Source organism: Erinaceus europaeus, chromosome 13, assembly GCF_950295315.1.
Source record: "Erinaceus europaeus chromosome 13, mEriEur2.1, whole genome shotgun sequence".
Lineage (NCBI taxonomy): Eukaryota > Metazoa > Chordata > Mammalia > Eulipotyphla > Erinaceidae > Erinaceus > Erinaceus europaeus.
This window is the reverse complement of record NC_080174.1, coordinates 40,300,593-40,326,710: the sequence shown is the minus strand read 5'-3', so window position 1 is coordinate 40,326,710 and position 26,118 is coordinate 40,300,593. Positions and strand designations below refer to the sequence as shown.

General features: G+C 49.0%; 1 protein-coding gene across 2 annotated transcripts in view; it reads right to left on the bottom strand.

Moving 5' to 3' along the window:
• Positions 1-25,913, bottom strand: part of LDLRAP1 (low density lipoprotein receptor adaptor protein 1) — a 28,121-nt gene extending 2,208 nt beyond the window's left edge. The window contains exons 1-8 of one of the 2 annotated variants that reach the window (XM_007522569.3): positions 25,709-25,913; positions 14,525-14,667; positions 13,686-13,798; positions 12,408-12,522; positions 5,098-5,170; positions 4,553-4,639; positions 3,904-4,031; positions 2,310-2,344 (exon numbers count right to left, since the gene is read on the bottom strand). In XM_007522569.3, the coding sequence (XP_007522631.1) occupies positions 2,310-2,344; positions 3,904-4,031; positions 4,553-4,639; positions 5,098-5,170; positions 12,408-12,522; positions 13,686-13,798; positions 14,525-14,667; positions 25,709-25,796 (782 nt within the window). In that variant the 5' untranslated portion in view covers positions 25,797-25,913. Of the gene's footprint in view, positions 1-2,309; positions 2,345-3,903; positions 4,032-4,552; positions 4,640-5,097; positions 5,171-12,407; positions 12,523-13,685; positions 13,799-14,524; positions 14,668-25,492; positions 25,621-25,708 lie in introns of those variants that run through there. The other variant, XM_060205569.1, reaches the window with a different exon arrangement.
• Positions 25,914-26,118: the final 205 nt, after the last annotated feature.

Genomic DNA, 26,118 nt, shown 5'->3' with positions numbered 1-26,118 from the left:
GGGGCTTGGACTGGGAAATTCCAGGACACAGGGACCAAAGACAGAAAGTCCTGGATGGGGGTTGGGTGGTGGTGCAGCTGGTTGAGTACACGTGTTACACTGCACAAAGACCTGGGTTTGAGCCCCCAGTTCCCACCTGCCTAGGGAAAGCTTTGCAAATGGTCAAACTGTTGTAGGTGTCTCTCTGTCTCTCTATCACCCCCTTCCCTCTCGAATTCTGGCTGTTTCTATCCAAGAAATAAAGATAATAAAAAAATTTTTTAAAAAGAAAGTTCTGGTGTTAAGAGGGGTAGAATCTCTGATGAAAAAGCCTATGCTTGAGGGTCAAACAGCTCAGGAAACTGTGAGGCAGAAAATAGGGGGCTGGGTGGTGGTGCACCCAGCTAAGCTCATGTAGTGCAAAACGCAAGGAACCAAGCAAGAATCCAGGTTCAAGCCCCCACTACCCAACTGCAGGGGGTCCACTACATGAGCAGTGAAGCAAGCAGGTCTACAGGTGTCTATCTTTCTCTCCCCCTCTTAATTTCCCTCTGTCCTATCCAATAAATGGAAAAAAATGCCACCAGGAACAGTAGATACACAGTGCTGGTACCAAGCCCCAGCGATAACCCTGGAGGGGAAGAAAAAACAAACCAAGCAAAACAAAAAAACTGGTCTTCCCATCCCCGAGAGAGGCCAGGAAAGTGGTGCAAGTGCACAAGAGAGGCATGTGAGGGAGATGGCACAATAGTGACAAGCTTTGGCTGTAACTATGTTCAACACAGAGCTGTTCAAAAATAGGCTTCAAAGGGGACATAATTCAATGCCCAAAGAATAGGGGAGAGCCAAGTAAGGTCTGGTCTGTGTCCTTAAAAGAAGGTGGGGGAGTCAAGGAACTAGCTATCTTCAAGGATAATATCAGCATCCCCAGTGTGCATACAGTGAGCTGATCAATGTTTAGAAAAGAAGTGTTGAGTTGCTGTAAAAGTCATGACATTTTTTTCTAAGTTTTTTTTTCTATGCAAAAATGCATCATGACTTTTCCAACAATCCAATATATGTGTAGGATTAGGATGAATTAAGCCCAAAATATCTGGGCTATAGGACTATGGGATGGTGTTATTTCCTGTTTAATGTTCTGCTCATTCTCAATGCAGTTAATAGAAGGCATCTAGCACTTGAGTAATCTAGAAAAAGTAAATGGGAGATTTTCTCAAATGAGGGGGTTAGTTAGTTGATGAAGAAGATACAGTAAAAAGGATGTCTGTCGGGAGTCAGGCGGTAGCGCAGCGGGTTAAGCGCAGGTGGGCAAAACACAAGGACTGGTCTAAGGATCCCGGTTTGAGCCCTCGGCTCCCCACCTGCAGGGGAGTCGCTTCACAGGTGGTGAAGCAGGTCTGCAGGTGTCTATCTTTCTCTCCCCCTCTCTGTCTTCCCCTCCTCTCCCCATTTCTCTCTGTCCTATCCAACAATGATGGCATAAAAAAAAAAAGTATGTCTGCCTCCATGAAGAGTCACGTGTTCCCATTCCTGACCCCAGGACTGAATTGAGGGGTTTCCATCAGGTTCTAGCAGGAAGAGATGAGGAGAAGGAAGAAGATGAGAAGGCTTGTTGTTCCCACTGAACAGACCCCAAGCTGCTGACCCTGTTCCCAAAGTTCAGCCATGGGACAGTTATGTCCAAAGAATAGAGGAGAGCCAAGTAAGGTCTGGTCTGTGTCCTTAAAAGAAGGACACAGCCTGGAGGAAAGGAGGGGGTTGTCTGAACAGGCTCCAGGGCTTGGAGAAGGAGCTGCTCCCGCCCCCTCCTCAGCCAAAACCTTTTTAGTGGTTTGCCCCAGGGGAAGTTGCCATGACTACAGGAATGATCCCTGGGAAAATGGGGAAGTGCCACCACCCTCAGGCTAGGCCAAAATATCGGGATATAACATTCTATGGGGTTAACTTCAGTACTTCTTCCTGTTCCTTTTCGTAAATGCCAAATCATTGGAAGGAGCAAAAGTCTGCACACACACACAAAAAGTAATGAAGCTGCTTTTTGTAGGCTAGACCAGGTGTAGAAGAGGAACTGCACCTGAGCTGCAGTGTGTGTTCATTTGGCAGGCTGGGCTAGAGCAGCCACTAGGAAGAGTTTTTGATTCAACAGCATTTTTCAGCCCACCTGGCCAACTCTGGAAAATTGGCGCTCCCTCTCTGGAGGCATATGAGTTCAGTATTTTGCTCTGGAGGTGAGAGTTCATGTTTGCAGACATGGTAAAGGGCTCAGGAGAGCTGTCCACAAAAGCCAGGCCATCCCTAGTCCCCAGCAGAAAGCGCCCAGCACACAGTACCTTGAAAATGCTTCATCCAGGCCGTCATCTAGTTCCTTGGGGAAAACAAAGCAAGAATTATGATCCCGTCAGTGGGGTTTGTCCCAAACCTGGGTAAGTTACCAGGATAAGGGACATGGGAGGAGTCTGATGGGCACCTGGAGGATCCACACCTGGTACAAAAGACAATGCCTGAAATGGGGCATCGGAGACTACCGCTGATACTCACTCAGCTCTGTGAACTACCCACCCAAGACACCTCAGGGAAGTCATGGTCTCCCTTTGAAACTCAGCTTTTCTGTCACATGAAGGGCTGATTGGACTGGATGGTTTCTGTGGTTTTCAAAGTCTAAGAGGAAGAGAGTGGAGTTGTTTGCTTATTGTTTTCATTTCCATCCACTTCCAAAAGCTGAGTCCAAATTCCCAAGTTTGGGGCCATAATGGTTATGCCTAAAGCTCTTGAAGTCCCAGGTTCAATCTCTGGCACCACCATAAGTAAGAGCTGAGTGGAGCTCTGGCTTAAAATAAAAAAATAAAGCAACAATTCCAAGTTTGTAAGGGATAATAGGTGGGAAAATGGAAGAGGTCCCTCCTTCACTTCTTGAAAAGGAATGGCCAGATTGTGCCTGCTTGGTGAACACTCAGCAATACCCCCAATAGGCAAAGGTATTTAATAGCTCTTCAAACCCCTTAACATCCTAGATTTTTAAAAATTAAAGATAAGTGACAAGTAAAGTGACCAGAAAAAGGATATTGGAAGGACAAGTGGAAAAATATGAATAAGCTCCACAGATCATGTAACAGTGTCATAGGCCAACAAAATAGCTCACCTGGCCCTTACTGTACTGGAGAAAGCTTTGGTGCTTTCTTTGGTGGTGTCACTCCTAGCTCTAGCTCTCTGTCTCTGTCTCTCTATCTGACAAAGTCAGCCCGGAGGTGTAAAGCCCCAGCAATGACTTTCCCTGCCATGTTTTGATGATATAAGGTGCTTATGCAAGATGTTAACATTTGGGAAACCTGGGTTCAAGGTGAACAGGAATTCTTTGTATTGCTTTTATAACTGTTTAATAAGTAAAAAGCATTCCCGAATAAACAAAAAATATCTTAAAAAACAAAAAAGAGAAGAAGCATGAGGTTCCTCTGGGGATTCTGCAGGCACAGATCATCACCTTCATGGAAGAAGCTGAGACAGAGAGGCCAGGGAGCTTGCCCTAAGTCACAGAGGAGTCAGGGGCTAAATGCTGACTGCCCAAGTCTGGCTGCTGGTTCAAGCTACAGAGGGGGAAGGGTACAATGAGCAAACTCCACCCGCACTGAGAACAAGGGAGCCTTTGGCTGGTCCTATGGTGGGCAGAGCCGGGGATGCACAGGCCAAGAGGCTATGCATTGTGAGGAGACAGCTGTGCTGGGAGCCAAGCCTGCTGGGGATGCAGCCCTAGGTTCAAAGGGGACATTGTTCACTTCCCACCCTGGGCCTGGGTGCTGCTGGGCTGAGCCTAGACTTTGAATCTTGGGTACTAGGGTATAGACCTCAGAGTTGCCTTAGGCCTCGCTGAGGGACCAGACTGAGGCTCACTGGATCTCCATGGGGCCCCCAGGTCACATGGCCACTCACCCAAACAACACTGCTATTCAGGATTTGAGGCCGAGGTGCCTCATCCACCTTGGTAGTGTTAGCACTGACAGTGGACAGTGGGGCCTTGGCTGTCTCTTCCAAGTCCAGCAGGTTCCCGGTGGCGACCACTATGAGAGGTCCATTCAGATATGTGAGAGGGAAATGCATGATTTGTTTTCTGAATCAATGCCACCAAGCCCCATCCTTGACCCTCCAGGCTGTCTTGGTCCCAATATCCTTCTTAGACCTGTCACCCAAACCATCCAGAGCCCCATCCCGGCACTTCCTGGGGTAGCCAAATAGAGTAAGAACCTGTCCCCCACTAATGGTTTAGGTAAGAGCTTCTATATTCAGAACAGGTATTTTTTTTTAGTAGATCACATAATAAGTTGTAACAAGCATATGGAGAGATAAATATATATGATTATATACTTATATGGAAACCTATCTGGAAGGATATGCATTAAAATGTGTAGTTTCCCCCTTATATACATCTTCTAATTTATCTATAACAGAAATATATTATTTAACAAGACAAAAATTAAAAGATCAAGAGTTCACTCCAGCTCAGGAGGGAGCTGGAGGGTGAGGTGCCCTCTGGATGTCATGCAGCTGACTTTAGTTTTCCCCACCCCGGCCCATGACTCACAGCTCTTCAGGGAGGGGGTATTGTCACAGCAGCCCCCACTCAGAAGGTCTCCTCCCTCTTGGCTGGCTTTCTCCTTCTTCTCCTTCTCTGTGGAACCAAGGTGCAGCATGTCATGAAACCAAGACCCCAGCACTGGATCCCCAGCAATTGCTGGGTAGGGGGGTTGGCTATGGTTAGTCTCTGGAGTGAGGGTGAGGGGACAGGTTTTGAGGGGCAGGTTTGAGGGTTTGAGGTCTCTAGCACAGAGAAAAGAAATGCTACTACACATTTCATTTAATCCCTACAAGCACTCTAGGAAAGGGAGGCAGCTATTCCCATTTCTTCAAATGGGGAAACTGAGACCCAGAAAGGTGAAGGGACCTGTCCAAAGTCACAACCAGGTAGGTAATGAAGATGTGTGTCCAGACACACACACACACATACACACACACACACACACACACACACACACACACACATACACACACACCTCTCTCTCTGCCAGTCGGCTTCTATATCCCCTCAACACTTCCACTCCATGTACCGTGTCCTCAAACAAGACTCACCTTCCTTGGACACTTGCCAAAACTCAAAGGCGACTTTGAAGGCCTGGGCTACTGTGAGGGTGACAGCCTGGGCCTGAAAAACAGGAAGTGGGGTGAGAGGCAGGCAGATGCGAGTCTGAACTGGAGGCTTGGGCCTCTCTGGCTCCTTCCCTCCCTGTCATTTAGCTTCTTACAGCCCAAGGCTGTGGAATGTCTGATGGGTGGAGGCAGAGTTCCGGCCCCTCCCTGGTCACACAGGAGGCTATACCCTCCAAGGGCAGTTGGGGCCTCATTACCACCTGCAGCCCAGCCAAAATTCCCACCCTAATTCCAGCCCCACCTGCGACTGCTATCTCTTCATCTTCACTTTCTCCCCCTTTCCTTTGGACTTGTCTAAATTAAAGTAACTGATGTTTATTTCCCTGAGCAACCCCAATTACCCGAGGGGGACTCCTTACAATAGCAATTCAGCCCTCCAAATTGGAGAACAGAAAAGCCAGACTAGGAAAGGGCCTGATGAGCCTGCCTGAACGAGCCATAGCTGGAGTGGAAAGTTAAACTCTGCTCAGCACTATGACAAGTAGGAGAGATAAATAACTGGATCCCAGAGTGGGAGGCTTAGACACTTCTTAGCAGGAGCAAGATGTCAGGAGTGCACAGGACAGCAAACAAACTATTCCTTTTCCCACTCTACCTGGCAGGAGGGGCTGCACCTTAATGCTTTGCCTATGAAGGACCTCCCATCTACCCCTGCAAACCCAACTCACACGTCACCAACACTGGGCTCCCATAGCCCTTTCTATCTCTTTGGCATCATGCCTATGAAAAATGTCACTAGTTCTCATGCCTGCTGTCATCCCATCTGGATGCTCCCTAAAGACAAGAGTTGAGCCTGAACACTCCTGATTCCCAGAGCTGGTCAAAGCCCCAAAGGTGCTTTGAGATACTGGATAGAGTGCCTCTGCTCAGCAGGCTGGTCCCCCGAGACTCCCCCGACTCCAGCAGGACCCACACCCCTAACAACTCATCTCAGCCTCCTCCTCTGACTCCAATTCAGGGTTAATCAGTTGAGCTCCCACAAGTGGAAGTCTCAGGGCTTGAAACTATAGCTGGAAGCAACATCCAGCTTCCTTCTTAAAATCCAGCCTCAGGAAGAAAGCACCAGAGACTTCAGGTGTGGAATGACAACCCTTCAGCTTCATCACTTGGGTGAGACCTTTCCTTTCATAGTATTCTCTAATTCCATTCCAGGTGGTCCACTCCCCAATAAAGTCCCCAAACCTAGATATAGACCAGGTACCCTGAGATAGATCTTACATTAACACGTGCCCATAAACTAGGGAAAAATATATACCTGAAAGCAGAAGTACACAAGAGCCTATAGGGAATACCCTCCAACACTTCATCTGCACTATCCCAGTCTTTAAGTCTATGGTCGTTCATCAATTTGTTTGGCTTTGTATGTTAACTCTCTTTTCAGCCACCAGGTTCCGATGCCAGCACGATGCCGACCAGACTTCCCTAGACAGACAACCCCACCAATGTGTCCTGGAGCTCCACTTCCCCAAAGACCCACCCTACTAGGGAAAGAAAGAGGCAGACTGGGAGTATGGATCGACCAGTCAATGCCCATGTTCAGTGGGGAAGCAATTACAGAAGCCAGACCTTCCACCTTCTGCATCCCAGGATGACCCTGGGTCCATACTCCCAGAGGGACAGAGAATGGGAAAGCTATCAGGGGAGGGGGTGGGATATGGAGATCGGGTGGTGGGAATTGTGTGGAACTGTACCCCTCTTATCCTATGGTTTTGTTAATGTCTCCTTTCTTAAATTAAAAAATAATAATAATAATGAAAAAAAAAAAAAGAAAGCACCAGACTCTCAAGGGCACAAGTTTAAGCCCAACCAGCCTAGGCCCCCCTCTACCAGACAACTCGATTAATTAAGAAATGAATCTGTGGCTACTGACTTCAAAATTATTTCTTTCTTTTTCTTCCCCTTGAATTTAGAATCCCTAAACAAGCTGACTGATCCATGTCAATTAAACTCCACAAAGTATAAAATCTCATTTGAATGTCTCTGTCATTTACATTTTTGATGGAAGTACGGGTGCTTTATGGCAAAACTTAAATATGGTAATTAAGTATGAAACTCTTCGCAGCTGTTTACAATTTAAGCTGTCACGTCTGAATCAAGTTTAATAGACCCAGTTACCACTGAGAATTGCCCATGAACTAAAAATATGGGCTAATTACCAGCTCAAGTCAGATCACTATATACCCAGGCAAGAGCTGGTCACCCAACGTGGCAGAGACATGGAAACACCATTATTTTCGCCTCTAGGAAATCTGAGGGCACAAGCCTGCTACTGTTTTTGCATAAATCTGCTCACTCATTTGCATACACTCCCGCCATTCTGACCTTAAGTCTCAAGCTGCAAGTTAAACCAAATATAACCCAAGATGTGGATGTGTGCAGGTGGCTGCAAGCCTGGGCTGGGCTGGGCAGGGATGAGAATGGGGTGGGCCCTGCTTTCCAGGGCAATTGCAGGAATCTGAGCAGCAAGAGACCGAAGGACGGCTTGGGCCTGAGTACTAGGAGTCTGGCTAGCCTACCTGCCCACCTGCCTGCCTTGCTTCCTTCCTTTGTTCCTTCCTTCTGAGTGCCTCTGACTTGCTGGTTCGTCTTATTCTCCAGACCAGCTCTTACTTTGCCAGATTTTTCCTGTCCTTGTCTTGCTCCCACTAGTCAGGACCAGGCCAACCTGGGGGGCTGCAGAGCTGGGCCAGGGCCCTGGAGCCCAGCTGGTACTCAAACTAAGTCAGACCACATGCCCCCACTGCCCAAGGAGCACAAATCTTTGTACCAAAGGATTACCAGAGGAATGTCCATGACCACGTGATGAAGGGCAGCTCTGCCCCACCCTGCCTGGGCAGGATTAGGGGTATCACTTTGCTTACTAGCCACTCACTGGCACTGCTCCACCTTCACTTAAATGCCCAGAGCCTCAAGGGTTTGCTGAGGCCCCTCAGTTGGACACATGGAAACATTTCTTTGTAGAGAAACTTAGCCAACCTGCGTCTAATAGCAGCTACCAGGAAAGGAAGTCTACTGGTTGCACTGCCTGGAATAAGCTGAACCCAGAAATGACACCTCCATATCCTTAGATCACAGGTCTCTTGCTCATTCAGGCAGCCAGGCAAGAAAAGATATGGAGAACTAAGCCCTTGGCCAAAAGGAGTGAAGGCTACATCAACATACAAACTCAAGGATCCCCCAAATGTTAACTCAACTTTGCCACCTGCCCAGGTTCCAGCGACTTGAGTCCTTAACCTCCAAGTGAACCACCTCATTTTGTTCCTTGGTGACTTTGCACATGCAAATTTCTTTCCCTCCCTCCCTCTTTCTTCCTTCCTTTCTTTTCCCTATGTTATCACTGGGGCTTCTACAAACAGAGAGACAGAGAAGGAATGTTATCCTAGACCCAAAGCTTCCTCCAGTGCTGGGGGCCAGAACAGAACCTGGGTCATGCACATGACAAAGCAAGTACACTATCCAGAGTATATACTTAATTCTTTTTGGTCACCAGGGCTTTACTCCCAGCTAACCTTTTTAGACAGACAAGAGGAGAGGGGAGTGTGAGAGAGGGAAGACACTATAGCACTGAGGCTTCCCCCAGGGTAGTAACGATGGGGGTGGATGGGCTCAAATTGGACAGTGCATGACAAAGCAGTTGCATTATGCAGGTGAGTTATCTTGTTGGCCCTTATGCTAATTTCTATGCTGGAGAGCAGCTACATTCTAGTCACTTCACTCTTTTGATCTGGCAAACTCCTAATTCAAAATAGCTCCTTCTGGGCTTGGGGGGGGGGGGTAAGCAGTGATAGAGGACAGGTCTTGCATCATGAAGCACTGGGTTCAGTTCCAGCAACCACATATGGTAGAGCAGGGCTCTGGTTTAACACACACACACATACTCTCTCTCTCATATAAATAAATAAGATGCTTTATATCTTACTGCTTTTCAGTCACGAAGTTGCAGATGTTACCATGACACCATCCTGACATCTCTGGGAAAACAATCTCACCAATGTGTCCTGGAACCTCACCTCCCCAGAGCCCTTCCCCACTAGGGAAAGATAGAGACAGGCTGGGGGTATGGATTGACCTATCAATGCCCATGTCCAGAGGAGAAGAAATGTGAAACTCTGGCAGTGGTAACTGTGTGGACTTGTACCACTCATATCCTACAATCTTGTTAATTATTATTAAATCACTAGTTTTTTGTTTTTTTTTAAAAAAAGGCAGACTAAAAATAAACAAATGAAATGTCTCCTCTGTGAATGTCTTCCTCAGCTCCAGCAAAACCTAAGAACCTCCAGCCATGAACCAAGCCCCCAGACTTCAATTACTAAACCTAAGCTCTCCCATGCCTGCATTTTGTTCAGTTCTCCATGGCCAGTCCCAGTGCTCACACATGGCGGAGGCCAAGAAAAGCAACCAGCATCTATGGAAGTATCTGCTAGGCATGGACAACCACTTCACCTTCTATCCCTCTCCTCCAAAACTTCCACTGTGACCTAGATCTCAAGATTTTCAACATGTCCAGGCCTCAACGCCAATAACACACTGCCAGCACGAACCCAGATGAGAACTTGGAAATCACAAGATCCTCACCCTGGTATCAGGTGGTCTATTCACACCACCCTGGGCTAGGTTGTCTCTCTGAGGGGTATTTCTAGGGCTTCCTGAAGTGGGAGGTGAAACAAAATAAAGGGTGAAGGAGAAGCCACGATGCACTTAAGACACCCAGACTCAAAGGAACATACCAAGGAAGACAGAGTCTGGGCAGAGAAGGGAGAAGCAGCCCTTCCCTCTGCCCAATCAAGGCACTGGTATTGGCTGCAAGCAGTGGCCTAGTGCTTTCCTCAGTAATTGACCTCTTGGTCAGAGGGCGGGCTAGGGGGAAGCTGATTCCTTTCAAGCCTGTCTAAAGTCCTCTGCCCTCAGGCCTGGCCTCCTGGAGCCACTGGGCTAGCATCCGCTTTCTTTTATCCTTGACTTTGCCATCCCAGAGGAAAACTCTGCATCTCTGGCCCCTCCTACACAGGCCCACTCACTGCAGCAATGGCTGTGGGCGGCTGCCCCTGCACAGTGCCTGTTCTGGTTAGTGGGGAGGAAGAGACAAACAATGGGAACTTAATGAGTTTGTATTTTTAAGTCTGTTTGGCTTCAAAGAGACAAAGCCAAGAGCCAGTGTTTGTGGGAACAAGGTTGTCACAGGCTGCAGCTCAGGGCGTTGGAGCATCATGAGGCCCCTGGGTGAACAGGCAGGACTCCAAGACTGCAGGAAAGAAACAGGGCACACAAAAGAAAGTGGGTCCTTTGAGAACAATTCTGGAGGTCATGGGGATGAGCAGCTCACTCTCTGCACAGGCAGCCCACAGAAAGGCAAGTTCTTGCCCACGGCCACACAGCACCTCAGCTGGGATCAGACCCTGGTCCATCTCCTTCTAGGAAACCTGCAGCATTCTGAATCCTCATCCCTGGAAATTGTGGATTTATTTATTTTATTTTATTTTATTTTTATAGAGGTAGATGGAGGTGTAGAGAGAGAGAGAAAAAAAAAAAAAAAAGAGGGAGGGAGAATGAGGTGCACAGGTAGGCAGAAGGCAAGACCACAGCACTGGAGCTCCCTTGAATGCATTGTGGGCCATGCTCAAATGTGGGTTATGCACATGGCAAAGCAGCACGTTATCCAAGTGAGCTATTTCACTGAGCCTATGAATGTTATCTCATGCGGCAAAAGGGACTTTGTAGATGTGATCAAGTTAAGAACTCTAAGATAGGATTATCTAGGATTAGCCAGTGGGGCCAATCACAGCAAGCCCTCTGAGCAGGGCAGGAGAGTGAGAGTCAGAAATAGGAACGTGATGATAGAAGCCAAGTGGGGTGGGGAGAGGGCTGAAAGATGCTACACTGATGGCCCTGAGCTGGGGAAGAGGGTCAGGCAGCTAGTCTCTAGAAATGATAAGAGGGAAAGAAGTGTATCCCCACTCTGAGTCTCCAGAAAGATCACAACCCAACCATACCACTTGAGACTTTTGACCGCCAGAACCACAGAAAATGAATCTATGTTGCTTTAATGTACCAATTTGTGGTGATGGCAGCAGAAATAGGAAGTGTACAGCAGAGCAAAAGCATGTCCTGACAGGTAGCAGCAAGTGTCGGAGGCTACTTGTAGACTTTGGTGTATCCTTAAGGGAAAGGAAAAAGGATTGAGCATAGGGGCTGAGGCTCTGGGTTCTGTATATAGAGGTTAACAGACAAATATAAAATCACTATCTGTCAGGAGTCTCCTCACAGAGAGGGTATTTAGATACTAGAAGCCTCGGAAGTGAAAGTTTCAATACCAAGGGCTAATAATCCACTCCAGCTGCTCACCCGAAAGTTCCAGACAAATGTCCAGAGGCCACCAAAGTTTCCCGCGCCCCACCCCTGTTCAGTGTGGCCGGGAATGGCCTGGACATGAGGCAAGGAGATTTGGTCTCCTCACAGTCATGTAGGAGGGGAGCCACAATGGGCTAAGCCTTCACTCTGGCTGGCTGGCTCTGTCATCTTCAGCAAAACAGCTGATTTCTGTGAGTCTGTTTCCCCACCAAAATAACTTCTGAATGTGAACAATGAAGACAGTAATAGCCTCTACCACACAGAATATTACAAAGGGTCAATCACTAAAACAGGCACATAGTACATTAAAAAAAAAAAAAATTCCCTCCCTGCTCTGGCCACAGCAAGCTCTTTGCCTTTCACTCTGCTCACTGTGACTGCCAGTCTCCAAGATCTAATCCCAATAAAGCCCAAGACCATACCAATGACAAGAGATAGCAGAAATCTCAAATCCAACATGAGCTACAGAGAGGAAGGGGCCCAGAGTACTCACTGGGGCTGGCCTTATCCACAGGCAGTCCTCTCCCACAGGCCACCTGCACAACTGTAGTTTCACTCCGAACCCTCAACTCTGCACCCACCTAGGAGGGTCCCAGGATTTCATACCTTCTTTTTTCCAGACAGAGTGAAAGACAGAAAGACCAGAGAAACATACAGCACTGCTTCACCACTCACAGCACTTCCCCCTTGTGTGGTGCTCTCATGCAGTAGCAGGAGACTCGAACCCAGGCAATGTATGTGCTCTACAGACTAAGCCATACCTACCTCCCTAGATTTCAGGCTTCTGAGAGATTAGCAGCTTTGGGCCCCACTTCCCCTACCTCATGGGGGCCCCAGGGGCAGGGCTGCCAAGGCAAGGATCCCAGTCTTTCCCCACTGACCATCTTCCGCTTGGTGCAGAGGAAGGCATGGCACTCAAGGTTCTCGTTGTGCTGGCTCTGGGCAATGTACGCAAACACTTTGTCATGCATCTTGTCCGCTGTGCAGTAGGAGATCCTGCAAGGCAGAGGGAAGTGTGATCAAACCTCAGAATACTTGGAATTTTCAGCTCTGAAATCTTACAACTCACAGGCCGGGTGGTGACACACGTAGTTGAGTGCATGTGTTAACAGTGCGCAAGGACCTGGGTTTAAGTCCCCAGTCCCCACTTGTAGGTGGGAAGCTTTGCAAGAGGTGAAGCAGTGTTGCAGGTGTCTCTCTCCCTTTCTATCAACCCCTTCTATTATTATTGTTATTATTATATTTTTGCCTCCAGGGTTATCACTGGGGCTGTGCCTGCACTACGAATCCACTGCTCCTAGAGGCCATTTTTCCCATTTGGTTGCCCTTGTTATTGCCCTTGTTGTTGTTGTTATTGTTGCCATTGCTGCTGTTGTTGGGTAGGACAGAGAAAAATTAAGAGAGAGGGGAAGACAGAGAGGGGGAGAGAAAGATAAGACACCTGCTTGTGAAGCAACCCCCCCTGTATCTAGGGAGCCGGGGCTCAAACGGATCCTTATGCCAGTCCTTGCGCTTTGCATCATTGCCAGTCCTTGTGCTTTGCGCCATGAGTGCTTAACCCACTGTGCTACCGCCCAGTCCCCTCCCTCTCAATGTTTGGCTGTCTCTATCCAATAAATACAGATAATTAAAAAAAAAAAAAAAAAGAAGGAAAGAAATCTTACAACTCACTAACCAAGCCTATCCTGAGGAGTCAAAGGCTGGGTCCTACCTCCCTATGGCCAGAGGCACCTGCCCTTAATACAGAGACCAATTACAGTCTAGCCTCAGATAGCCCAAGGCCTCCCTGGACACTGAAGCAGTTACACAGCTCTACAGAGGAAGGAAGAGGCAGTGACTTCTGCTGCTCTGTGCCCCATGCCCAACTCAGCAATCAGCTGGGAATGAGAAAAGAAGGTGGGTTTTGAGGCCTAATCAGGCCTCAGCTGCCACCTGCAAGCAGTGACGGTGAAAACAACAGCTGCCACTAAACCAAGTGCCTGAAGCACAGCCAGTTGCTGTGCACGAAGCACTTCAGGTGTGCTCTGTCTCTACCAGATTTACAGATGAGGAAACTGAGGTGCTGAGCTCACCCAGACAGAAAACATTGTCCTGGAATCAGACTGGACCCCAACTACTGCCCCAGAGGGCAGGGAGGATGTGGGCAATGCAGAACATACCTGTAAATGGACACATTCTCGATAAGCTGGTTGGTGATGTGGTCAGTCAGGATAATCCCCCGAGGCGACACCTTGAGAGTCACCTTCTGCAGCTTCTTCCCACTGGCCTTGGCCTTAGAGAAGACAAGGGTCAGAGAAGCCTGCATGCCGAGGGCCCACTCTCCTGCAGGTCATCTGCTCTAGGGCCTCACAGCTCTAGGGCCCAGCTGTGAGGCCCATAGTAAACCTCAACCTGGGTGACTGACAGACAGGGAAACCAACTCAGCCCACACACTCTCCTACTAAAAAAAAAAAAAAAAACAGAAGCAGCTGGCCTTCTGTGAAGCAATGAAGTTCACAGACAGGAGGGGTATGCCTCAGGACTCAGAGACTTGCCTGAGGACACACAGCTAGGAGGGACTTTAGACTCTGAGTACTGACTTTAGACTCTGAGTTTCACCACCCAGCTAGAGGCCTGTGTCCTATCCACTGAACCTCAGGGCAAAATTTGAGCTGCAAGGTGCTATGTTAACTTAAAGCTAGGGAGGGAGGAATCTGCTTTCTGGTGGCCATCCAGTCCCTTGATAAGTGGTTCTGCACACACACACCCCTGAAATGGACAAGTCACCAGAGCCTGAACAGGGGGCCTGAGTAGAGGGAGAGCAAGCTGGAAGCGGCTCTGGCTGCAACAGCTGCAAAGCAGGACACTGACCCTGACCCTGCAAGCCTAATGGCTCCCTATAAGCAGAGTTCCTCAGCCAGATGCAAAGGTGACCTGAGGGCAGAGACAGCTCAGACTGGTTCAAGCAGGGTAACAGGCAGGGGCCCAGCAGCACCCAGGAAGAAGCTGGCCGACTTACTGTAGCCACAATCCTCTTGACCGCAGCAGCCGACAGCTCCTCACCCTTGGGCTGCTCCACCAGTGTCATGCCCAGGTACTTGAGGTTGAAGAGCATCCCCTCGAGCAGAGTCTCTCGGGTATCTGTCCAGTTCTCAGGCAGCTCTGAGCAGAGGAAGACAGGCTCTCAAACCTGTTGGGTAGGCCTGCCACCACAGCAGCTCTTGCCAGCGCCATTCTCCAGGAAGGCCCAGCAAGGGCCACCAGGGCCTCCCCCACAACCACCACCCTCCTCTACTCATTTTTATTTTTTTATAATATTTTATTTATTCATTTATTTAGGATAGAGACAGAGAGAAATTGACTTTACCAATCCCCCAGTGAGCCTCCTCAGAAGCTAAAGACCAGGGCTGCCAGATCATTCAGCTGAGAAGCAAGGAGGCCAGACCATGAGGGAGGTCTCCAGGGATCCTTCTAAACCCCATCACCAAGGCCAGTGAAGACCCAGGCTCCTGCCTGTTGGGGCCCTTTGCCTGTCACTTACGGTTCCTTCTCTGATGCTATAATTATAGGAGGTTGATGATTGCCCTAATTTTACAGATGAGGAAACTGCCTGTCAGCCTCAAGCAACAGTCAGCCTCCAAGGGCCAGCAGACAGGTATCTAGGGCCCACTTTCCAAGACCATTTTCTGAGGGTCTCCTTGTCTGCTGGAGTCTACCTCACCAGCTCTGGTGGAAAAGCCACATGAAGAATGTCTAGGACTGGGCTTTGCTGGTTCCAAGGTAGCTGAGGCCTTGCAAGGCTGCAGGCTTCTCTTCTAGTCATGACCTGACTCAGGAAGTGAGAGTTGGGCTGGACTGCCGCCTCCTGCCTCCACTCTTGGAACATCAGGCCTCCAGCAGCTCGGCTCCCCTCGATCAGCTAGGAGGAAGCTTGTACACTCACATCTCTCTGGACTGGAGTTGAGGAAGCAACTATCTGTCCACTCTAAGACTCTTTCCTCATGTGAACAAACAGTGAATGTGGGGGTGGGGGTGCTGGAATACACAAGTACTTGAAGGTATACTCACTATTTCCCTCCCCCAAGCCCCATCAGTTCCACTGAGATCCAGGGTAAGCAGGTAAGCTTGGACACCTGGAGTCTGACAAGCAGTTGGCACTCAGTACGTGCTGACAGAGCACTGACCTGGGCAAAGACTTCTCTCAGGCAGGCAATGCCTCCACCCCCATCCCAGGTTTGGTCCTCATCCACTGCCTTCCAGCCCTTGCTATTAAAACTCCACCCAACCCCTGGACAGACAACCCCACCAATGTGCCTTGGAACTCCGCTTCCCCAGAGCCCTTCCCCACTAGGGAAAAACAGAGGCAGGCTGGGAATATGATCAACCAGTCAACACCCACGTTCAGCGAGGAAGCAATTACAGAAGCCAGACCTTCCACCTTCTGCATCCCACAATGATCTTGAGTCCATACTCCCAGAGGGTTAAAGAATAGGAAAGAATCAGGGGAGAGGATGGGATATGGAGGTCTGGTGGTGGGAACTGTGTGAAGTTGTACCCCTCTTATTCTATGGTTTTGTCAATGTTTCCTTTTTATATATATAAAAAAAAAAAAAACTCCACCCAACATGAGGCCCACACCACACTGAGATGACTCCAAAAGGATACATGGATACCACCCTCTGTTTCATCAACCTCTCAAGTGATCCTTCACAAAATGAGTTAGAAAGTCCCTACGGTGTCCCAGTCCTAAGCTGGGTAATGGGGCAGGTGTCTTGCTCAAACAGGGGCCTTCTGGGAGAAACCAAAGATACTGCCAATATCACCAGGACCACCAAGTGACAAAAACTGCAATAATAATACAGTAGTGCTCACCGCTGCCTTTAATGCTCACAGCCATCTTGCAAACAGTCATTCTTTCACTCCCAGTTCAGAGGTGAGGAAACTGAGGCTCAAAGGACAAGTAATCTGTCAAACTAGTTGTTTATCTGAATCAAAAACCCAACCTCCTAGGCCAGAAAAACTTACCCAGTGGAGCACAAGCCTTGCTGTGCATAAGGCCCTGTGCTTGAGCCCTGACATAACATGGAAGCACCACGGATGGCACCAGGGAAGATCTACCAGTGATGAAGCAGTGCTGGGGTGCCTCCTCTCTCTCTCTCTCAAAATAAATAAGATGAAAATAAAATGGGGGGGCGGGTGGTAGCGCAGCAGGCTACGCATATATGGTACAAAGCACAAGTACCAGCATAAGGATCCCAGTTCGAGCCCCTGGCTTCCCACCTGCAGGGGAATAGCTTCACAAATGGTGAAGCAGGTCTGCAGGTGTCTGTCTTTTTCTCTGTCTTCCCATCCTCTTGATTTCACTCTGTCCTATCCAACAATAACAGCAATAACAGTAACAAGGGCAACAAAAATGGGGAAAATGCCCTCCAGGAGCAGCGGATCTGTAGTGCAGGCACAAGCCTCAGCGATAACCCTGTAGGCAAAATAAATAAATAAATAAATAGATAGATAAATAAATAAATAAAATAATAAATTAAAACTTGGGACACGGAGAAGAGGAGATAAGCCAAATGGTTATGCAAAAGACTTTCATGCCTGAGGCTCCAAAGTCCTAGGTTCAATCCTCCCACAAACCAGAGCCGAGTAGTGCTTTGCTCTCTCTCTGCATATCTCTCTCTCTCATATATATTGGGGCTGAGAGGTCACTCAAGTGTATCATGCATGCACAAGACACTGAGTTCATTCCCCTGTACCACACTGAAAACAGCAAAAACCCAAGCCCCTGATCATTAGGCCATACCACCTCCCCATAAGGCAAATTGATTAAAGGCAAGAAGTTTCTAGAGTCACATGCACTTCCACCCACAATTCCTAATCCCTAAGGATTCCTGACACTGCTACTTTCAATCCAAGATTCACCTAAACAAGAGCGTAAGACACACACTGCCATGACAGTGGCCTGCCTCTGTGGCAGACAGCATTAATCAAATGCAATGCCTATTCCCCTCTGGTTTACAGACGGGCTTTGGACTGCTTCCACTACAAGGCTCCAGACAGGCAATGCCAATTGATCAGGGGTGGCCTAGTTCATCTCCTTATCTGTCCCCGCCCTGTTTATCCTCCCTCCCTTCATGTGCATGTCCCCATTCTCCCATTTCCTCTGGCCTGTCAGCCCTTTCCTGGCCCATCTCCAAATTCACTTCCGCTCCCTCCATTCCAAAAGGCCAAGAGCTTGCCATGGTCACAGACAACCTCTTTATTGTCAAAACATCCTCCAGTCCCCCTTGACCTGTGAAATGCTTGGCATTTTTCTGCATTCCTCTTTGCTGGCCTGTCCCTTCCCCTGTGCCACAGCCTCCTAGCAGAAGGTCCTAGTAGACTGTTTGCCACTTGTCAGCCTAGAAACTCTGTTGGAAACCCTCATATGACAGCTGATGAAACTGAGGCTCAATTAAAAAAGACGATACTGGGCAGGGGGTAGATAGCATAACAGTTATGCAAAGAGACTCATGCCTTAGGCTCTAAAGTCCCAGGTTCAATCCCCTGCACTACTATAAGCCAGAGCTGAGCAGTGCTCTAGTGTAAAAAACAAAAACGAACAAACAAAAAATGACACCAATCTTGGGAGACAGTGTAATGGTGATGCAAAAGACTTTGATGCCTGGGACTCCTAAACCTCAGGTTCAGTCCCCAGAGCCACCATAAACCGGAGCTAAGCAGCGCTCGGGTAAATAAATGACGCTGGGCAAGGCAGATAGAACTGGAGGTGATCATGCTAAAGTATGTAAGCAAAGAAGTGAAAGAAAACTGCTGGGTGGGAAATAACTAAAACTTGCAAGCTTGAAAGAAAATAATAATGTTGGCCAAACAGACTTAGACTATGACATCTGTGGAGGTTGTCAAAGGGCAAAGTAGGGGAGAGAGGGGATTAGTGAAGGCTCCAATTGGTGTGATGGCAAAGACACTTTGGTACACTCTGGGTACAGTGAGTTGTACACATATATATATTTCTAGGTATGAAAGTATATTCCTAAAATCTTCTAATATTGTGAGCCAGTGTTAATTTAAAAGAAAAGAAAACCAAGGCCCAGACAGACTTGCGTGATCTCATTCCACAAAAGTTCCACACCCCACTCAGCTCCCAATCTGCCACATGGAAGCCCCATGATGACTGCTAGGGAGTTATGGATTCCCCAGTGTTCTCCACATGTCCCACACACACATACATGTGTACATACAAGACAAGCTACAGCCATGCTGATAATCTTCTCATGATTTTTCACTTCCCACGCCTGTGCCTCTGCTCAAGTAGTTCCCTCTACTCAAAATATCCTTCCCTTCACATGACCAAACCCCTCCGACTGGCATGGGAAGACAGCATAGTGGTTATGCAAAAAGATTTCCATGTCTGAGGCACCAAAGGTCCCAGCTTCAATCCCCTATACGACAGAGCTGAGTAATGCTCTGATTAAAAGAAGGGGAGGAGAAGGGAGAAAAGAAAACAGAAAAGGCAGGAAAACGAAACCTCTTAGATTTAGTATCCATCAGGAAATCTTTCTTGAGGTTATACAGGCTCGTGGTTAACCCTAGAATCCCAGTTCTGACACTGAGTGATTCTGAATGATGAACTATCCTGAGGCTATTTTCTCACCTATAAAATGGAGAAAACAACAGTCCCTTGCTTACAGGGCTGTTTATTTTAATTTTTTTTTTAGGACAGAGAGGCAGGAAAACAGATACCACAGTACTTAAGCTTCCTTCTGTGTGGTGGGGGCTAAGCTCAAGCCTGGATCATGCACATGGGAAAGCAGCTCACTATCCAAGTGAACTAACTACTTCACCAGCCCTCACAGAGCCATTTAGAACAATGTATAATAAAACGTGGGGGCCAGGTAGTGGCTTACCCACAGAGCATACACTTTACCACACAAGAGGACCTGAGTTCAAGCCCCCTGTCCCCACCAGCAGGGGAAAAGTTTCATAAATAGTGGAGCAGTGCTACAAGTTTCTCTCTCTCTCTCTCTCTCATTAGAAAAAGGGAAAAAATCACCATCAAGAATGGTGGAGTCATCTTGCAGGCACCAAGTTCCCATAATCACCCTGGCAGGAAAAAAAAATTATAACACACAAAGCACAGGTCCCTGTCCTCAGTGGATGTTAAGTAAACACTGTGCCTCCTAATAGGGCCTCATCTTCCTCTCAGGGAGCTGCTGTGTCTCTAAATGTGGATGCAGTCCCTTCCTCAGGCAGTATATCACCTAGAGTGAAGCAGCTATCACCATCTTCCTCTCACACTTTCATTCATATCCAGGCCTTCCATCCCAGGAGCTGCCCAACACTGCTGTCCTTCCCCCTTCCCCCTCAGCCCTCTTCCCAACCCTGCAAGCCCCTGCCATCCTGTCCTCCCATGCCCAGACAAGATTCATCCCCCTCTGGGGAAGCTGACCTCAGCTTCTGAGCTTGAGTGTGACTCATCCCTTCCCTCAGGTATAAGGTTTCTCCAGGGCCACACCCTCCCTTCAGAAACCAACACCACTTCATAAAGACAGACTACAGGGCTGACTACCGGGCACCAGTCCAGCTCAACACCCAACCACCTCATTTAGGCTGAAGCCACATGCCACTCCGAGAGGAGCTTGGGGGCCTCAGGAATAGCTCCCAGAGGCCCCCAGGCAAATACAGGCTTGAATCCCAGTTCCAGCCCTGGCTATTTTTGGCCCTGTGGTGGGTAATGACTGTGCTATTTAAACTTTGCAATTTTATAGATGACCTGCTGTCACAGTTAGCTGGGGACAGACCATATGCCCAGTCTTAACTCTCAGCTCTGATCATGGTCTCTTTTCTTGTGAAAGCCTCCTGCCCAGGTGGCAGAGCTGAGCAGGCTGCTGCCCCTAGACTACTTTTGTTGCCCTGAGAGGCCCAGTCTGGCTGGTGTCTGCAACATCAGCACTGCAGTTCAGCCCAGTGCACCCACCAAGGGTTGCTGTGAGAATGAAAGAACTCACATGTGAGACAGGTTCAGGACCATGCCTGGTACTGACCAAGTGCCACTAAAGCTACTGTCATTACCACGGGTAGTTTTTCACTTGTACATAGCCATATGTATTTGCAGCATTTTTATAAGAATCTTTTTTTTAATATTTATTCCCTTTTGTTGCTCTTATTGTTTTACTGTTGCAGTTATTATTGTTATTGATGTTGTAATTGTTGGATAGGACAGAGAGAAATGGAGAGAGCAGGGGAAGACAGAGAGGGGGAGAGAAAGACACCTGCAAACCTGCTTCACCGATTGTGAAGCGACTCCCCTGTAGGTGGGGAGTCAGGGCTCATACCGGGATCCTTATGTTGGTCCTTGCGCTTTGCGCCATGTGAGCTTAACCCACTGCGCTACCACCTGACTCCCTATAAGAATCTTTTAAATCATTGGAGTATTACACCAAAGTAAAAGACTCTGGGGTGGGTGGGTGGGTGGGTGGGGAGAATACAGGTCCATGAAAGATGATGAATGACATAGTGGGGGTTGTATTGTTAAATGGGAATCTGGGGAATGTTATGCATGTACAAACTATTGTATTTACTGTTGAATGTAAAACATTAATTCCCCAATAAAGAAATAAATTATTTAAAAAAAAGAATCTTTTAAATCAAAGATATATTAGTATCCCCACTTGACAGAGGAGTCTGGTCACAGCTCATAATGGGCAATGCTTGGTGCCTGAACCCCAACACCTTTACGCTCCAAGGCTCAGGATCAGCCAGAAGGTACCCACATAGTTGGTTGTGACAGTGGACAGTGAGTGGACCAAAGCCACATACCCCAATCCCAGCCTCCAGACCTCTGAGCAATGAAGTTCCAGAAGAGCCAAATCACTATTCTTTCTTCCTTCTTCTTTTCTTTTTTTGAATGGGAAGACGGAGAAAGAGAGGGAGACACCTGCTGGAGCACTACAAAGCTCACCTCCTGCAGGTAGGGACCAGGGGCTTGAACCTGTGTCTTTGCATATGGTAACATGTGCACTCAACTAACCAGGCCACCACCCAGCCCCAATGTCTTCTTCACTTGATGTTCTCTTGGGCTGGAATGCTGTTCCCATATCCTTCCTCCAAATCACCTTCTCAAAGAGGTTTCCCCTGACTCCCTGACAATTCAGCATCCCGCCGTCTCCCCTCGGGGATATCCTTAACTTACATGCCACCTGGCATGCCACACTCTGCCTGCAGCTCCTTGAAGCACCAATCCCCATTAAAGCTCCCCCATAGGTGAGGAAGCTACCATAATGATTATGTATACAAACAGGCTCTTACGCCTGTGGCTACAGGGTCCCATATTCAGTCCCCAGCACCATCATAAACCAAAGCCAAAGCTGAAGAGTGATCTGGTAAAAAACAAACAAACAAACACCAGTCCCTGCACCAACCAGCAATGGAAACTGATCCCCTAAGGGGTAACTGAAGATCACATTGACCACTGTGGTAACTGGCTTTATGTTGTCTACATTGGGAATTCTCATTCCTTTTTATTTATTTTTATTACTTTTTGTTTTTTGGTGGAGTTGGGCTCCTCTCTCATACATAATTTCAGTTCTCCCAGGCCAACCTCTTCATTCAGATAGAGAGATAAAGAGAGAGGGAGACAGACCATAGTACCAGACCTGGGCTATGCTTGACAAGGCACACGCCCTTCTGCTGAACTATCTTCCAGCCTTCTCATCCTTTCTCACTTAATGATTTCCTGGGATCTCTTCCCAAATAAATTCTTTTCACTCAGATCCTTGTCTCAGCATCTACTAAAAGGACCCAAATGAAGAACCACCCTATCTAAGGAAATTGTCCTCATCATTTCCTCACTGTTTTATCTTTCTTCACAGTGTCAACACTCCCTATAACCATACTCCTCTTTTGCACCATGGTCTAGCTGGCTCCCCAGTAAACAGTCAGCACTACCAGAAGGAGGACTGAGTTACTCACTACACTCTCAAATGCCTCTAACTGTGCAGTGAAAATAACACTGAGTAGTGCTCAACAAATTTTACAGTTTGAGGCCTTACAATATATTTCTCTTCTTTTTTCTCGTTCTTGATTTTCTCTTTCTTTCTTTTTTAGATAGAGAGAGAGAGAAAGTGAAAGAGCATAGCACCAAAGCTTTCTTCAATGAGGTGGGGGCTGGGCTCAAACCTGGGTCACATATGCAGCAAAGCAGCACACTACCCAAGTGAGCTATTTTGCCAGCCCTAATATATTTTACTACAATTGTTATAAGTGTTCCTGCCAATCATTATGAACTAGCCTTACAAGAACCTGCCATTCACCGCTCCTCACCCCTCCTCAATGAGTTCCCTGACAGACTGGTATTACCCACAAGAGCCCAGAAGTCCTTTGTAAAGGAGGACACTGGTGAGCCAGGTGAGTCACCTTTCCAGGCAGTTGGAATAAAGGCAAATTCCTGGCTGAGGACAGAGATAAAATATTTATGGTTCTCAAAGAGATGTGTAGGAGAGGAAGAGAAAAGCCTTCTAAGAGGTCTGAGAGACAGAGAAAGGCAATTCAAGACAAAGATATCTGGGATTCTGGCTTTATTGGGTGACCTCTGGCAAGTTTTTTTTGCCTCTTCTTGGGTTTCAGTTTCTCACAACTAAAACAACTAGCATGCAAATCCCAGACAAGGGCCTTAAAGGGTGAGTGGGGAACTGCTGGGGCACTACAGGTGTCATATGTAACCTTACTGCTATTAGCTTCAGTTTGGCCACTGAAAACCTGTGTGCTGGGATACCACCCCAGGCCAGGCTGTCCCACTACCTCCATCCCAGACACACCTCTCAGAACTGTCCTCTCTGGTCACCAGTGTCCTCAGGGGTGCCACCTAACCCCACTTCTCCCCATGGCCAGAGTCCATAAGGCCCTGACCTGCTGATCTGGAGTGCTCCTCTGGACAATTTTGTGTTGGGGCCAATGACTCCATTTCCCTGAACCTCTATCCTTTTATTTCTAAAAATTGGCCTGATGATAAAAACTCCCACCACCTCACAGGACTAGATGAGATACAGGAAGCAAAAACACTATGTGAAGCACAGAAGTGACAAAAGCAAGAGTAAACATTAAATATGTGGCTTGGGAATGGTGCAATGGATAAAGCTTTGAACTTAAACACATGAGATTTCTTCAAGTTTTATAACCAGCATCGCAAGCAGCAGAGTGACACTCTGGTTCTTCCTATGATTTTTTTTTTTTCCAATCATGCCATGAACTTCACTACTCTGAGGTGCCTTTTTCAGATAGAGAGAGACACAAAGAAGTAGAAAGAGAGAAAAAGACCACAGCACTAAAACTTCCACCAATGCATTGGGTTAATAACTGGGTTCTTTCTATCTTGTAATCATAGATAAATATTTTTAAGACATTTACTGAGCATGCCCTGTGGCAGAAATGCAGTCTCATTTAACAGCCCTTGACCAAAATCTCAAGTGGGTGCTAGTTCTATTTACAATTTACAGATGAGAAAACAGATTTAATGATGGAAGGGGGAGGAATCTGACACGGATCTTTTCTTTCTGGATCCAGAAAATTCTAGGGCAAGGGCTCTGAGCTTAAGAGGGTGGGAGATGTATGTGCCTGTGCTTGCAGGTGGTGGTTGGGGGCAGCAGCTCTTCTCCCTTCTACAGGCTCTGAGCACTCTAAAACTTGTTCCACCACAGTAACAGTCACACCAAAGGTGCACAGGACAAGCAGGAGAGGAGAGTGGGGAAAAATAACAGTATGAAATGACAGGAGCAAACCAATTACCAATAACCTTCTTAGCATCCCTGCCAGATCTGAGTTCTTATCCCCATGTGCAGATGAGGAAACTAAGAATCAGACAGGACATGTGCCTTAGTCAAGATCAGAGCAACAGGAAAGACTGTCACCTATCACCCCTTCTCCAGACCGAGGAGAGGGGATCCCACATTCCTTTTGCCAGCTCCCTTCCTTTCCCCACCCTTCCCCAAAGAATGCCGCAGGCTTCCCCTTCAGGACCAACCCATCGTTTATAAAGCCCTAGTCCAATGCACACATGTTTAAAGTCAGTATTTTGGAAGTCGGGGTAAGTGTGGAAGCGATGAGCCCAGCCTTGGAGTCTCTGAGGGCCCCACCAGCAGGCATTGGGCCATGTCCCCAGTGCCAGCCTTGGTTTAGGAAGAGACCACAACTGGGTCCACAGAGTGGGAGCAAGAGGAGGGGCGAACGAGCTCCTGACACGCTGGCATTTGCTGAGCAAGGGCCCACGGGCTCCACCCGGGAGAGCAGAGGGACGGTGGTGGTGGCTTCTGTCCCCTGGTTTCCAGGTTGGGCGACAGAGGCCAGGCTCCAAGGTGGTTGGTGGGAACGTGCAGAAGTCCCAGCCTCAGATGCCACTTCTCCCCGAAGGTCCGTGTGACTTCACGCCACTGCGTCTTCCCTAGCGGCAAAGAAGCACTCTGTGCTGGCTTACCCTGGTCTCAGGGGACCGTGCCAGCTGACCGGCTCTGGAGAGTAACCCGAGGTGAGGAGAGAAGGGGGTGCGCGGCCCCTCCCCACTGCCCAGATGCCCCTGGGAGAGTCTGCCATTTGCCTGAGCCCTCAGGGACTTTGGAAGCCCGAGGGGCAAGGTGCGAAAGAAAACAAGCTTCAAAAATAGCCAGGACGCCAGCCTGGTCACCTGAACCCCACCAGAGGCGGAGGCGCAGGAGCAGACCGCCTGGCTCGGTGCCCTAGACGCCCCCAGGCTAAGCCTCGACCCCCCACTTCCAACAGGCACCTGCGAGCCCGAGTTCACACCCGGGTGGATCTCTGAACGCGCACGAGTGAAAAGATGACCTCGTGGGCTGCAGGCAGTGGGGCGAGCGGATCAAAGGCGCAGGGGTGCGAACACGCCCCCGCCCCGAGCCCACCCGCCACCCCAGGAACCCACGCTGGTGGGTCCCAAATGCCCCGGGCGGCGGGGCGAGGGGGAGCACGACTGCCGCCTCACCTGAGCACCTCGAGTCCAGGTCTCCCCCGGCTGCACAGGCCGGCGGCCACGAGTGACAGCCAGCTTGACCCGGGGTACCCCCCACCCCCCAGGAGCCCAGGGTGGGCCGGGCGACCGGACATGGGTCAGGCCCCGCCTCTACCCGGGCCCCGCGGGAGGCCCTTCCGCAGCCCGACCCCCGCCCGGTCCCGCCCCGGCGGGCGCGCACACACTCACTCCGGTGCCGGCCGCCGCCCCCCCAACTCGGCTTGGCGAGGCTGGGGCTCCGGATCAGCGCCCGCCCGGCCGACTTGAGCGCGTCCATGACTGCAGCCGTCTACAAAACTCCGTCGGCGAAAACTTTCCGCCGGGGCCGCGCGGCGCGGGCTCCGCGCTCCTCCTCCCCCGCGCCAGCTTCGCGCGACGTGCGCCGGTCCGGGCGGGGCGAGGGCGGCCAGGCTCCGCCTGCGGGCCCGCCCCTGAGCCCCAGCCGCCGGGACTCCCAGGGCTGGGCGGTCACGCTCCCCGGGCTGTCCACACAAAGGGCGCCCCTAAGGAGTGAGTCCCGGCGTCCCCATACCCTCCCTCTCCCGCGAGCCTTTCCTTCCCGCCCAGGAGGAGCCCGAGGCTCGGAGTCACCCACTGCG